Source organism: Coffea arabica, chromosome 9c (genome assembly GCF_036785885.1).
Source record: "Coffea arabica cultivar ET-39 chromosome 9c, Coffea Arabica ET-39 HiFi, whole genome shotgun sequence".
NCBI classification, from domain to species: Eukaryota; Viridiplantae; Streptophyta; class Magnoliopsida; order Gentianales; family Rubiaceae; genus Coffea; species Coffea arabica.
Genome location: NC_092326.1, coordinates 39,592,703 through 39,607,730, shown reverse-complemented (window position 1 = coordinate 39,607,730; position 15,028 = coordinate 39,592,703). Strand labels below are relative to the sequence as shown.

Below are 15,028 nucleotides of genomic sequence, written 5' to 3'. Positions count from 1 at the left end.
ATAGCCCAACTTAATCCCAACTTCATCGCCCCTTGAACCAAATATATTCCTTAAAAAAAAAATAGCAAATATTTCTTTCAAGCAAGCTGCGTGAATGGGCATATATGGAAGTAACTATTGCGGACGAAACATTTGCTTTAAAAGTACATAAGATGTAATACTTTTCATTGTTTATCAGAAAGAAAGTGCCATTGGTTATGAATGACTTTTCCTCCCAAAATAAGATGCACAAGTCATTCCAGACTTTCAAGTTTTTCCATCCATAGCAAAACTGTACGTTGGCATCACCTGGCAATGGATGGAAACACGTTCACCCGTGAAAAATATTCTTCCCATCAAAGAAAAAGACGTTTAACCTCAAGTACAATGTTTTCAGAAGAGATTTAAAAATCTTCGATCTTTTACAACATTGTAATGGCCCCTCGGGGTCGGCACCGGCTGGTGCTGGATTGCCACGTTAGGTTCTGGCACCGTGTGGTCGCGGTTCGATTCCTTCTACCTTCTTGTGTATCTTGGGAGCGGATGCACAGGCGTATGATCACGGTTCGATTCCTTCTATCGTCTTGTGTATTTTGGGGGCGGATGTACAGGCGCAGGGAGATTAGTCCGCAAGGGATACTTCCAGTGATGGCAAAAAAAAAAGAAAAGAAAAATTACAACATTGTAATGAACAAGCATCAATTGGAGAAGGGAGCAAATGGTCACAAATAAACTAAACAAACTTGAGGTTTATCACAGTTGAAAAGATGCCATTCATCACATTTATCCGAACGGCATTCACAATGGATTACGGTCAATAGAGTGTAATTCATATGGCACACTATTACTTTATTATTTTCTCTTTAATTACACCATCTCTCACTCTAAATTACGTTCTATAGATGTAGAATATAATAGTATGGATTCACAATCAAATTACATATTTATTTTAATAATTTACAATACACATCCCATAAAATTTTAAAACTTTTAAAATTATCAAATGAGACCCACAACCAATCTATTCTGCGTTTAACAGTCATGACGATACGCATCATGATTATTACACTCCTACTATACTCCCACAATGAAAGATAGTAGATTACACTCTATATTATAATAGCATGTATCCACACTCAAATCACATATTTATTTTAATAATTCGTAATACATATCCTATAAAATTTAAACCTTTTCAAATTATTAAATGCAACCCACAACCAACCTATTATGCCACTAATAGCCATGATACTCATCCCCGTTATTACAATCCCACCATGGGAGAAGGTGTATCATGTATGGTTAGGTGTAATAAAGGGTACGTATTACACCCCATCGTGGATGCCCCTAGTGGTAATTGATTTTTCAAATGCTTTTACTTGTTTTGAACTCCATTCTAAGCAGCCCTTTTTCCTTATTAAAATGCATCATAATTGCCGAGACCAAATACCGGTCCAATAGTCCCAATGGAATTAAGAGCACCCTTGTAATCACATTAATTGCTTGGTTAAATACAGTTGGATTTCCCTGTCATTGAGAGCCTTCTTGTCTCATATACATCCGAATATTCGAAAGGAACTTTTTTTTAATCAAACGTCGATAATTTACGCCTACACGTACTCTTACTTTTGCATTATGAAAAAGAAGATAGATCTAATTAAATGGATTATTGAAAATCAACAAGACCAGACGGCTGAATTTGGAGAAGCTACGTATGGATATCTGAAGGACCATAATGGAAAAATCTTGGTTTTTATGTCGAATCTGGTGTAAAAGATAGCACTCAGGTGTACATGCATGTCAAAGATACTATATATATAGACATATAACGTAATAACGACGACCGAAAGGTACAAAGTTGTGCCAAAAATTACAAAGTCGAGAGTTTAACATAATTGTCTGGCCGTTCAATACACCTGCACTGCATGCCCCTTTCGTCTCAAAATTAAATTATCCCAACCACTTACCTAAATGATAGGGGTCAATTCAATTCCCATGGAACAAACAGCGCATCATGGATCAGGATGGACACACCCACACAACACAGCCACCATGCACAACAATTATAATATTTGCTATTACTATACATCCAAGAAATTCTTTTCCGTGAACAATATGCAAAGGGTCATTTTCAGGGAAAGAAAGATAAAGATATACATATATTTGTGTGTGCGTGTGTGTCTATATCTACACACACACACACAGAGTGAGTAATCTACATGTCCCACACAATATTATTACTGTAACATTTTTTGTGATGTGACGTATGTGAGATAAAAAGGTGATCGAAAATATAAAAAAATGGATTAAAAAATATATTTATGATGCAAGCGAAATATCATTTGAAAAAATATACTATCCAAACAAACACCTACATTGTATTTTTTCTTCATGAATTGAAGGAGATCCTGATCCCACGAAAAGGAAGGAGGAAATGAGAGGATTTGAGAGCCAAACTCGAACATTCTACTTTCGGCTTTTCTACTTAATATATGTACTATCTAAGATTTTTTTTAAAAAAAATATTAGCTTGACCAATAAAACAGCAACAAGTGTCACACTGTAAAATACATCCAGCTCAATCTACGTGCAACCTCAGGTCATTCTAGCTACTTCCCCAGCTAAATTCGCAGCTCATTTCAGTATAAAAGGCGCACAATCCTTCCAACTGGAAATCATCATCACATCTCTCGTTCGTAAGCAACAGACTTAGCAAATATGGGTACTCTCTACCAAGGTCCCCCTGATACAGCCATACATGATCTTAAGGTCACCATCCAAGAATCCCAGCTAGTTTTTCCGGCACAAGAAACACAAAGCAAATCCATGTTCTTGTCAAATATAGATCAGGTCCTCAACTTCAACGTCCAAACCGTCCATTTCTTCCCCGCCAACCTTGAATTTCCACCAAAAATTGTGGCAGATAGGCTGAGAACAGCACTAAGCAACGTGTTAGTGCCATATGATTTCTTGGCTGGAAGGATACAGTTGAATCCTCATTCAGGTCGCCTGGAGATAGATTGCAATTCTGCAGGTGCCGTTTTCGCGGTGGCTTCTAGCGAGTTTGCTCTGGATGACATTGGAGATTTGGTGTATCCAAACCCTGCTTTCGGGCAGCTTATAGTCGAGAAGGTAGACGCCATTGGATCTGATGATCAGCCACTCTGCATTATTCAGGTATATCTATTCCTTCAAATGGAGTAGCACATGAAAATTGAAACCCAAAAATTAAGAATTATTTGACCTTTCTTTTGACACACCATTCCAGTGCTCAATGCTTTCACCTAAATTTGTCCTTCCAAAAGAATGGGAAGGTTTAACTCGGCCATCCTAATGCTATATATGCTCACAAAAACATTAGCACTCAATGGTCCACAGGATTGTATTTTTTTTCTATGACATGGCCAAGTTATTTTTATAGTTATTGGATAATTATTGTACCAAATGGGTGAATTCCTCCTCTATATTTTTCAAGTAACCAGTTTTCTTCACAAGACATGCAGAACAAAACTTTCTTTCTTTTTTTTTTTTTTTGTTTGAAAAAAGAAACACAAATATTTTATGCTATTTAATGCCCTTAATAGTTTCCAACTAAGGCTCGTGTCAGCGAAACAGCAATACTTGCACGGATGTGATTGTCATAATGGATAGCTATAGTAGATGAGATGACCGCCTTAGTAGGTATGTACAGTCCGTGAAAATGATGTACTAACACATTGCATTGATACTTAGTCCGTTCGGATGATGTTATTTGAAATATTATTTGTAATAATTACTGCAGTATTTTTTGTGATTGAATGTACGTAAGATAAAAAGATGGTTGATAATATAAAAAGATAGATTGAAAAATTGATTTATGATGCAAGTAAAATATTATTTAAAAAAATAGGATATCCAAACAGACTCAAGGTTTTCCCAACTGCACATGTGATTTTGCTTAATTTTAGATCGAAGCATTGGATACAAAATTAAATTTGGATGAATGATGTCCTCACTACTCCACCGGCACCATACACTGCAATTTCAGGGGGAGAATGAAAAAAAAAATGAGGATCTAATCTCAATTTGCAGAGCCAAAAAATTTGGAAAGAAAAAGATAGGTTTCTTTAATGATGTAAGTTTCAAAGTTTTATCTTTTAAATTAACTAAAAGTTATTCTACTTCTTCCATCCGCCGGGGGGGGGGGGAGAGGGGGAAAATACGAACGGAATATTGACATTTTTTCCCTATATCATACAAATTGATTTTTTTTTTAAAGGATGAACTAGCCTTGCAGATAAAAGATGGGCCATATTTTACTTTTTTTTTTCCCCTAAACTTATTTTTTTTTCCACTTCATTGTCTGTCCAAATAAGATTTTTTTTTTTATCGGCAACGATAGATGTTCTATAAGCTAATCTAACCTAATCTAGGGGGAAGAGATAAGAGGAGATGGTTAACTAAGATAAGTCACATATTGTGGCAAATTTGAGGGAGGCAGGAGTAGCTCCTGACATCCAGCATCACTAAAGAGGGTGATGATCACTGGACCAAATGGCCAGTGACCGTCTGTCCAAACAAGCCTTTTTTTTAAAAACTAACTATGATAAGCCTTTTTTTTTTTTTTTGGTGTTGAAATAACTAATCAAGAAACTTAAAAAGTCATTAATATAGTCCCCTTTATTTTTCATCTTAGTCTTCGTTAGTATGGTCCACAGCAATTAATTAAGCTGTGTAACTCTCTGTTATTGTGGATCCCTCTTCTTCTTTCCTTTCTTTTTCAAGTATGTATTTTCCACCTACCAATACAAGAAGTCAAGCATGCAAGAATGACTCCTAAGAATATTTGAGTCCCTAATCATATTTCTTCTTAGCTATATATGTTGAGCCCTAATTATTATACTGTTTTTGGTTTATTATTAAATTCTCAGGCTTCTTTTCTTTTTTTTTTTTCTTCCCAAAACACAAACTGGAAATGACTCATTGGCATCATGGGCTACATATGCTCTCTTTAGTCATTGAAATCCATCTTATATCTAGTCTATCTGGGAACGTTAGAGAACCCAGAAAGGGGCATATCTACTTCCTCAAAATTTAAAAAAAAAAAAAAAAACAGCCCCATTTGAATACCAGGGAAATTTACAAATCATTTGAATTGATATTTTTTTAAAATTTTTATACAAAGGTATATTATACAAGTTTAATATATATAAAATAAAAATTAATTAAAAAATATAATCACGAAAAACGTAAAAACTTTTCTTTTGCAAAAATTGCAGTTCAAACGCAACATTATTATCATTCTCTTTTCTTTCCTTCTTGTGCAGCTAACATCATTTAAATGCGGTGGTTTTGCAATGGGCGTGTCCACCAACCATGCCATGCTTGATGGTCTGAGCTTCAAAATCTTCCTACAAAATTTAGCCTCACAAGCTTTTGACGACAAACCCTTGGCAATTGTACCATACGATGATCGTACCGTGCTAGCAGCAAGATCACCGCCTCAGGTCACATTCCCTCATCCAGAATTGCTCAAACTCAAGATTCCAATTGGGGAAGAACCAAGCCATCCAACTTTTGACTGCCCACAAGAGGAACTTGCCTTCAAAATCTTCCGGCTCAGCTCAGACCACATCAGTTACTTGAAGGAGAAGGCAAAAGCCAGCGGGCCCGCCGCCGCCGCAGCCACCGCGACAACAAATTACAGGATCACTGGCTTTAACGTCGTAACAGCTCATGTTTGGAGGTGCAAAGCATTGTCATGCGACTCAGAGGAGGGTCTAGAGAGGTTGTCCACCGTGCTTTACGCGGTCGATATCCGTCCACGGATGAAGCCGCCGCTTCCCGCTTCATACACGGGCAATGCGGTGCTGACCGCCTACGCCACCGCGAAATGCAGGGAGCTGGAGGAAGGGCCGTTTTCGAAGCTGGTGGCGATGGTGTCGGAGGGGGCTGCAAGGATGACCGATGAGTATGCGAGGTCTGCCATCGACTGGGGAGAGGTTTACAAAGGGTTCCCGCACGGGGAGTTTCTGATATCATCATGGTGGAGGTTAGGCTTTGCTGAAATGGAATACCCGTGGGGGAAACCAAGGTATAGCTGCCCGGTGGTGCATCAGAGGAAAGATATCATTTTGCTCTTCCCTGATATTGATGCTGCCAACGCTAATGCAGTCAATGTTTTGGTTGCTCTTCCTGGGAAGGAGATGGAGAAGTTTCAATCACTCTTTCACAAATTATTGGAAGATAATTGAACAAGGAAAGTGTGATGAATTGTCGGAATTAATGTATGATATATATTGGGGTGTATGTATAGCATAATACTAGAAGAATCTTATTATGGATTTGGAGAATTTTGTTCAAAGGAAATGATGCATGATGAACTAAATGTATGGTTTGCATTTGTATTTCGTGATTTGCAAACTCAAAAGATGAAAGGAAAAAAAAAAAAAAGAAGAAGAAGCATATGTACTTGAAAAGGATATGTCCATTCCTGTTCGGACTATATCTATAAATGGATTTCCTTCTCTTGCAATTTCACTACAAGAAAATTTCGCTATTATGGCATACTTGTTAGGGCACTATTAAGTAAATGCCTCAAATAAACACTTATTAAGGCATTAGGTAGTTTTTGCCATACTAACACTTATTAATTAAATAAAAAAAGATAATGTATAAGGGACAAATCTTATAAGAAAAAATGAAAATAAAAGAATATAAAGAAAATATTTGTAGAGGCATTTTAGAGATGTGCCTCAACAACTAATAGAAGGAAAAACAATCCCAAATTATCCATGAAAAGAAGCGGCAAATTGTTTCATGAGAAAACAGAAAAATGCTCCAAATTGGCGCCTAAGAGCACCGGGAAAATTGTCCCAATTCCCAAATCCCCAAATCCCAAATCCCAAATCACAAATGCCGGTCTTTCTCCCTCACTCTCCCTCTCGGTCCTCTACCAATCTACCATCTCCAAAACTTTCATTTTTCATTGACCCATCTCTTTCCCGCACTCACTCTCTGTCGGTCCTCTTCCCTCAAATTTTCCCAAAAATCTTTGCCGGCTCTCACTAGCTCTCTATCCTCCCAATCTCTTTTCTTTTGATTTCTCAAATTCATGTTGATTATGGTGGATCCTAACTCAATCTCATGAAGTTGCTCCTGATTTTGTGGATTGCATGTTGTCTCGATTGAAGGATTGTAGGACTATCATCACTCACTCTATTGTGTTTGAAATTAGAGGTATGTTTATATACTCATTAATTCTAAAATTATTGATTTTGGGAATCTTCAATGCATATCGGCTTGCTTTGAATTTGTCTTCCACTTACATGTATATTTCCATTTGCATATGAGATATGGTACAGCTCTCTTTTTTTTTTTTGGTTAAATTTGGGTCCTGCTTTTTAATAAGTTATGCTCGCTGTTAAAACTTAAAAGTGCCAGTTTGCAGTGTGGAAATTGAAAAATGTTTGATAGTCTTCCCTTCTTCAGTTGGGCTTATTGTTTGATATGTTCAGAATTACTGTATTCTCAAGTTGTATTGAAAGATTTTAGAATGTAATGCGCTGGGATTAAAATTAAAAAAAAAAAGATATGGCAAATAACACTCCACTGAGTTTGATGAATGGATGGATGGAACAAAAGCCATCCGTTCTTTTTGGAAAAAAAAAACAAGCAGACAAGTTACTTGTGGTCCTTTGTTTTGCTGTGAAGGTAGCTCTTACACAGCGGTTTCAGGGTTGGGATCTTTGTATATTTTACACATATTTCTAAAGCAAAATACGTATACTTTTGAACTAAAAACCAGTCAACTTTTTAAAATTATAATTTTGGAATGACAACCAGTATATTCTATTCTATTCTTTTTTTTATGAAAGAAACAAATACAAAAAAAAAAAAGAATTCTGTTGCAATCAGACTTGACTTCACAAAAACTCGGTATTTCTTGACCAAAGTGTATAAGAGTGGACATCTTTATTTATTTTTTAGTAGGAAAGTTATGGGATTTATGAAATAGGGAAGAAGAAGAAAGATTTGATCTCAGAATCTCTAATTCTTTGAGTCTTTAACATTAGTCATCAGATCAAGACCTTCTAGGCACTTAAAGAAAATCTACGCCCATTTTCTAATCTGTCAGATCAATGAGCGAATATATTTCTTGAGCAAATATATAAGAAGTGGGCGTCATAAATAAAATTTTGTCTTCATTTTCTTTTCTTTTGCTTTTGCCATATTTAAGAAGTGCTGGCAATTAAATCAATACCATATAAATAATTAGTCAGTGGAGTGGTATTTGATTATTTGGACGTTGTGTTATATTTGACTTTATTTTTATTGGGATTTCTTTTTTCTCATGCAAATGCGGGTTCCTGGAATTTCAGTCTCATGTCATTCCACGACTCATTTATTTATTCCAGAGTTCTTTTTAAACAAAATGTTAAAATTGCCCTTTTCAAGTTTAAATGCAATTTGGGAGAGAGCGTTTTACTATTATTTCAGCATAAACTTGCTGTGGAAATAAAATATGAGCTGTGAGATTTTGTCATTTGCCATTAACATGTGGCACTTTGACATATAATGAAATATCTATATAAAATCTTATATGCTCAGATTGTCACTTCTCTTAGGACTTGGATGCCACGGAAGTTCAATGTTTTGCCTAGTTGCAACACCGTTAAACATATGAAATAATAGCCAAGGCAACAGATGCAATGAATTTTTTTAATTCTGTATTTGTTTGATTAAATCGACCTAAGAAATGGATTAATCAATCTAAAGAATCCTAAAGGAGAACGGGGAGAAGTAAGTGCTAGTATTTTCTTTTACTTTTTTCAATTTCTTTCTATTTTCCTCTTTTCTAAACCGTAATTAAGACCTCTATTATAATTTGTTGAAAGCTTAAGCAATTGGTGTAAAAATGCAATAGGTCATGTTTTAAAATTTACTCAAGGTAGTTGCTTTTACTTTATTTTGGACAGGTTTATATTTGCTGGTAAGTATTTGACAGACGAAAGGTGCTAGACTTTGGCACTCTTGAGCAGGTACATTCCTTTATTGGTCTAATTTTATACGTTCAGATGCCTGATTAGTCTTGTTCTAATTTGCTTTTGAATATAGCAGTTGGTAATTTATTATTTGAATTTTGCTATTAAAAGTGTTCATACATTACAAAGGTTTGCTGATATGAAATTGAGTATTTAAGTCTAATTTAATCTATCTTGCAATAAATTACAAAATTATTGATTATTTTAGCTGTTATCTCATATAAAATGCATTATTTCAGGTACTCACTCATTAACACTCCTTTATGTTGTTTGATGAGTAAATATTTGACAACTCTAATAATATGGATAAGAGTTGGATGTGGAAAGATAGAAGAAGTGGTGAATTTGAAAAGGGTTTGGAATTATTCTTAAACTATGCATTTAAGCATTCAAGTCATGGGAATGGAATGATTGCTTGTCCATGTTCAGAATGTAAATGTGGAGTATGTGTGTCTAGGGCAGATGCAAAAATTCATTTGAAGGTGTTTGGATTTCTTAAGGGATACACACAGTGGGTAGCTCACGGGGAATTTGTATACTCTTCTGCACCGATACAGACCTCAGACAATGTTCCTCATAACGTATCTGATATAGGTGATGACATGAATGGTCTAGTTCATGAAGCCTTAGGAATACCTCAACAAGATCCTGCTATGGCTGGGACATTTGAATCTAATCAGGAACTACCGAATTCAGTTGCTGAAAAGTTTTATAAGTTAATTGATGATTCTCAACAAGAACTCTACCCTGGTTGTAAAAATTTTTCCAAGCTTTCGTTCATAATTCGCTTGCTTCACTTGAAGTGTCTGGGTAAATGGAGTAACAAAATCTTTGATATGCTTCTTGATTTGTTAAGAGAAGCATTTCCTGAAGCCATGGAAAAATTGCCTAAATCTTACTATGAGTCTGAAAAATTAATGAAAGAATTAGGACTTGGATATGAAAAGTATGATGCTTGTCCTAATGATTGCACTTTGTATTGGGGGGTAAATGCAAAAAGAACTTGTTGTGAAACATGCAAAGAACTTAGATGGGAAGCATCAGAAAATGATCCATCCGGTGAGAAAAGAAAAGTCGCACGTAAGGTTTTATGGCATTTTCCACTAAAACCCAGGTTGCAACGTTTATTTATGTCATCTAAAACTGCAAAGCATATGAGATGGCACTCGGAGGGTCGTACTAAGGATGGTTATATGAGACACCCTGCTGATTCCCCAGCTTGGAAAACTTTCGATTATCAGCATACAGATTTTTCTAAGGATCCTCGTAATGTTAGGTTGGGATTGGCTTCCGATGGATTTAATCCTTTCAAAAGTATGAGCTCCACTCATAGTACATGGCCGGTGATTTTGATACCTTATAATATACCGCCTTGGATGTGTATGAAACAGCCATATTTAATGTTGTCATTGTTGATACCAGGTCCACATGCTCCTGGTAATGATATTGATGTATATTTACAACCTCTAATCAAAGAATTGAAAGAATTGTGGGAGATGGGGATCAATACATATGATGCATCTTGCAAACAAAACTTTCAATTAAGAGCAGCATTATTATGGACTATCAGTGATTTTCCTGGCTATGCAGTTTTATCCGGTTGGAGTACTAAAGGAAAATATGCATGCCCTGTTTGTCATAAACACACAACTTCACAACGGTTAAGGCATAAGGATTGTTATATGGGCCATAGAAAATTTTTGGATCCGGCTCATACTTTTAGGAAGAATTCTCGAGCTTTTAATGGAAAGGAAGAACATGGGAGAGCTCCTGAAAATTTGATGGGGTCTACAATTTTATCTGAATTGAAAAATTTTCAAATCAGATTTGGAAAATTAGTTGATGATAATCCAACATTGCCATTCAGTTGGAAAAAGTTGAGCATTTTCTTTGATCTTCCTTATTGGAAGGATAATTTAATTCGTCATAATTTGGATGTCATGCATATTGAAAAGAATATTTGTGATTGCATTGTTGGGACATTGTTGAATCTGGATAAAAATAAGGATGATTATACTGCACGCTGTGATTTACGTGACATGGGTATAAGGCCGGAACTTCATCCAGTTGAGAAAGAAAATGGTAGATTTTATTTGCCTCCAGCCTGCTTTACAATGGACAGGAAGGAAAAAGAAATTTTCTGTAAAGTGCTAAAAAAAGTGAAGGTACCGGACGGGTATGCAGCTAATATATCTAGATGTGTGAAAGTGAAGCCGCCCAAAATTTATGGACTTAAGAGCCATGATAACCATATTTTGATGCAGCAGTTGTTGCCAATAGCTTTGAGAAAAACATTATCGAAGGCAGTCCGCTCTCCATTGATTAAATTGAGTAGGTACTTTCGAAAGTTGTGCTCTAAAGTCCTTTGTGCTGAAGATTTAGTCCACATGGAGAAGGAGATTGCTATTATACTTTGTCAACTCGAGAGAATCTTTCCACCATCTTTTTTTGTTATCATGGTGCATTTATCTATCCATTTGGCCACCAAGGCAAAAATTGGAGGGCCAGTCCATTATCGCTGGATGTATCCTATTGAAAGGTATGCGTTCTGAATTAAATTAATAATCTTAATATTTATTTATTTATTTGGGCACCTTGAAGTCTTATGATATCATATTTCTTCTAAGGTACTTGGGCACCTTGAAGTCTTATGTTCGAAACAAAAGTCGACCAGAAGGTTGCATTGCTGAAGGGTATATAGCAGAAGAGTGCTTGACATTTTGTTCATTTTTCTTGGCTGATTATGTGGAGACAAAATTGAATCGATCAAACAGAAATGAAGAGGTCGCTAAAAGTTCTTCAACTGGACTGGATTTGTTCTCAATGTCAACTCGTCCATTAGGCAAAGGAATTCCCACTAAATTCAGCGATGAGATTTTGAGAAAAGCACATCAATATGTCCTATTCAATTGTGACCATGTCAATCCCTATATCAAGTAAGTAAATAATATTTCAAAAATGTCCTATTCAAAGTTATCTAGAACTCATTGAATATTGTAATTGCAGCCAGCATTATCAATTGATTGAAGAAAGGAATCCCCGAGCTGGAAAACATGTTATTGAACTCATGCATAGTGAGAATTTTGCATCTTGGTTTGCCAATCATGTATGTTATTAAACATTGCTAGTTATTAGCTGTTTTTGTACTACAAATTTGTCTCTAACGTCCTTATATGAAATACAGATTGAGCACAATATAGAGTGCAAGGGAGATACATCACTTATGGATTTGAAGCAGCTTGCTAAGGGTCCAAATATTGTTGGGATACAATACAAAGGACTGATTGTCAATGGTTTTCGATTTCATACAAGAGAGTTGGAGAAAAAAAGAAAAACACAAAATAGTGGAGTCATGGTTAATGCCACAACCTCGAGTTTTGCAAGTGCAAAAGATAATAATCCAATTTTGAGTGATTTGGATTATTATGGAATTTTGACTAACATCATTGAGTTAGACTACAGAGAAGGTCGAAAAGTGTTGTTATTTGAATGTGATTGGGTCTCCAAAGGAAAAAGGCTAAAGCAAGATGAGGATGGGTTCATGTTAGCGAACTTTTCGAATGTAAAGCGGCACAATGAACCTTATATTCTTGCTGTTCAAGCATCACAAGTATTTTATGTGGAAGATCCTCTTGAAAATGGGTGGCATGTTGTTATCACCACAAGACCAAGAGCTGAGTACAACATGGATCATGTGGGTGATGTGGACATGTACTTGCAAAGTCCAATTTCAAACATACAGTTGGGAGATGACAATGGAGATGTTAGCTACATCCGTGATGATGTTCAAGGAGTCGGATTGATTCCAATTAGGCCAAATTCATGATATGCTTCCACTGTAGATTCTATGTTTTATTAATTTGTTGCATGTAGACTTATCAAATTATCTCTGGCTATGCCTAATATTGATGTACCATGTTATAATTTTGGAACAAGATGCTGTTTACTTAGCTAGTAATGTTGTTTAGTTATTTATTTATTTCTTCTTACTTGCTGAAGTTTCATTTTTACATTGCAAGTGCTGAATTTTAGTTGTAGTTTATTAACTTTATTAAATTGACTAAATGTTACATGAATTGAGTTTGTTGTTCAGACATGGCTAGGACTAAGAAACGAAGAAATTCCAGCAGCAGCCGACTTATTGATGAACCAATTGATGAGCATATGGAAAATCAGTCTATAAGAGTGGAAGAGCTTCAGAATACAGGTATTAGCAAGAGCATTTGAGATTTTTAAGTATATTATTGCATATACACTAATAAATATTGTTCTTATTTTTTTAGATGATGAGACTGATGGTGATGTGGAGGCAAAAAAAACACGAGGGCCAACATATATGACAAGTGTTTGGGGTCAGCCTACATCTCATCGTTATAAAGTTAAATTCAACAAACTTGGCAAACCAGTGGGCAAAAATAAATCAAGATTTACAGAGTTCTTGGGTACAATATCAAGAAATGGTTCATATGCCCCAATTGACGTCCAAGATTGGCGAAAAATTGACAATTCTCGGAAGAAAGACATGTTAAAGATTGTCAAGGTAATAAAGCTTAAATCAGTTAATACTTGTATCAATATTTGTTAGTTATTTATGATATGATGGGTGGAATCTAAGCACATGAAATATCTTGTAGGAAAAATTTGATGTCCCTCCCAGTGCAAAAATTTGGATTCTTCGTGCTTTGGGCAAATATTGGAGGAATTGGAAGGCATGGATTAAAGCAACATACTACAAGCCAAATATACAAGTTGAAACTCAAATGCTCAATTTAGATGTGAGAGTGGTAAAAGATCAATATAAAGTCATTGCTGATTATTGGGAGTTAGAAGAAACAAAGGTATATGTATATTCCCTTTATGTAATAGTATATCAGTATTTTAGAGTTATTTCTAAATTATTTGTATGTGATATAGAAAACTAGTGAAAAAAATAAAAATGCAAGGGCAATGAAGACCACGAATCATAATACCGGGAAGAAATCATTTGCTCAGATTCGAGCAAACATGGTAAACATAAGCAGTTTTTCTTGTAGTGTTTTAGGATCATCAATGGTAGTGACTGAATTGTAGTAGGTAACTTGTGTTGTTTTTTTTTTTTTTGTCTTCTGTTGAATCAACTGAGGCTTGTTGGATATTTCATTTCTTTACAATTTTAATCAATGGCAACCAAAACAAGAAAATAGATTTTTTGGTTTTTTTTTTTAAGGTGAAAACAGAGGCAAAACATTTTGCAACATCGTACATGTGTTTTATGGATATTCTCCCATACTTGATTGTAATTTACTTTAATTAACCAACTTGTTCAATTTTCCGAAATCAATCTTATTTTCCCTTGCTTCTTCCTTAAATTCTAGGCGTATATTGTAACTCTCAAACCTTATTTTGTAAGAATCCACCACGTGGTCTTGTAATCCATATTCTTTCTCCACTTTTTTTAAAGCACTTTTTTTTTATCCCTGTTTTTCAATGTGATTCCATTTTGTTTGCTTAGTTTAAAGGATTCAACTTCTTTGAAGAGAATAGGTTCGTAAAAATCTTAAACTCTTTCAACTTTTCAAATGGTTACATTATGAAAAACTGTTGAATTTTTTGAGCATTAAAAAGTAGGATAAATAACTACAAGCAAGTAAGAACTACAAACAAGGAGGAGGGGAAGGCGGGAGGGAAAGAAAGCAGGATAGTTGCTTGTCGACGCGAAGGAAATTAAACCAAGCTATTTTAGTATTAACTTTCCTAATTGGTATCTCGTTTGTTTGGTTTTCATATTAGTTTAAGAAATCTCAAATCATTTTTCAAGTAAGTCCATTTTATAATTATATTTGTTTAGAAAGTTTAGTAGTTTATAAATACTATTAAGGCAGTAGATTATTACTTAACGAGGGAATGTGGGTAGACAAATATTATGAGACGAGACAAATATTATGGGTAGACAAATATTTTTATATCCTACTTTTACAATTTTCTTTTGACGGACGAACTTGATAATTGAGCTTCTACCAAAGATTCATCTTAAATAATTTATTAAC

General features: G+C 35.2%; 2 protein-coding genes across 2 annotated transcripts; both read left to right on the top strand.

The window, feature by feature from the left end:
• Positions 1-2,646: 2,646 nt before the first annotated feature.
• On the top strand, positions 2,647-6,493 carry LOC140014372 (acyltransferase GLAUCE-like). Its single transcript, XM_072065169.1, has 2 exons — positions 2,647-3,156; positions 5,286-6,493. The coding sequence occupies exons 1-2, from the start codon at positions 2,698-2,700 to the stop codon at positions 6,210-6,212; spliced, it is 1,386 nt and encodes a 461-aa protein (XP_071921270.1). The 5' UTR covers positions 2,647-2,697; the 3' UTR covers positions 6,213-6,493.
• A 230-nt stretch (positions 6,494-6,723) lies between these two features.
• On the top strand, positions 6,724-14,009 carry LOC113705964 (uncharacterized). Its single transcript, XM_072064357.1, has 9 exons — positions 6,724-7,197; positions 8,937-8,999; positions 9,242-11,541; positions 11,630-11,938; positions 12,009-12,108; positions 12,187-13,209; positions 13,286-13,542; positions 13,637-13,840; positions 13,917-14,009. Exons 3-6 carry the CDS (start codon positions 9,305-9,307, stop codon positions 12,826-12,828), a joined length of 3,288 nt encoding a protein of 1,095 aa, XP_071920458.1. The 5' UTR covers positions 6,724-7,197; positions 8,937-8,999; positions 9,242-9,304; the 3' UTR covers positions 12,829-13,209; positions 13,286-13,542; positions 13,637-13,840; positions 13,917-14,009.
• The last annotated feature ends 1,019 nt before the right edge of the window (positions 14,010-15,028 follow it).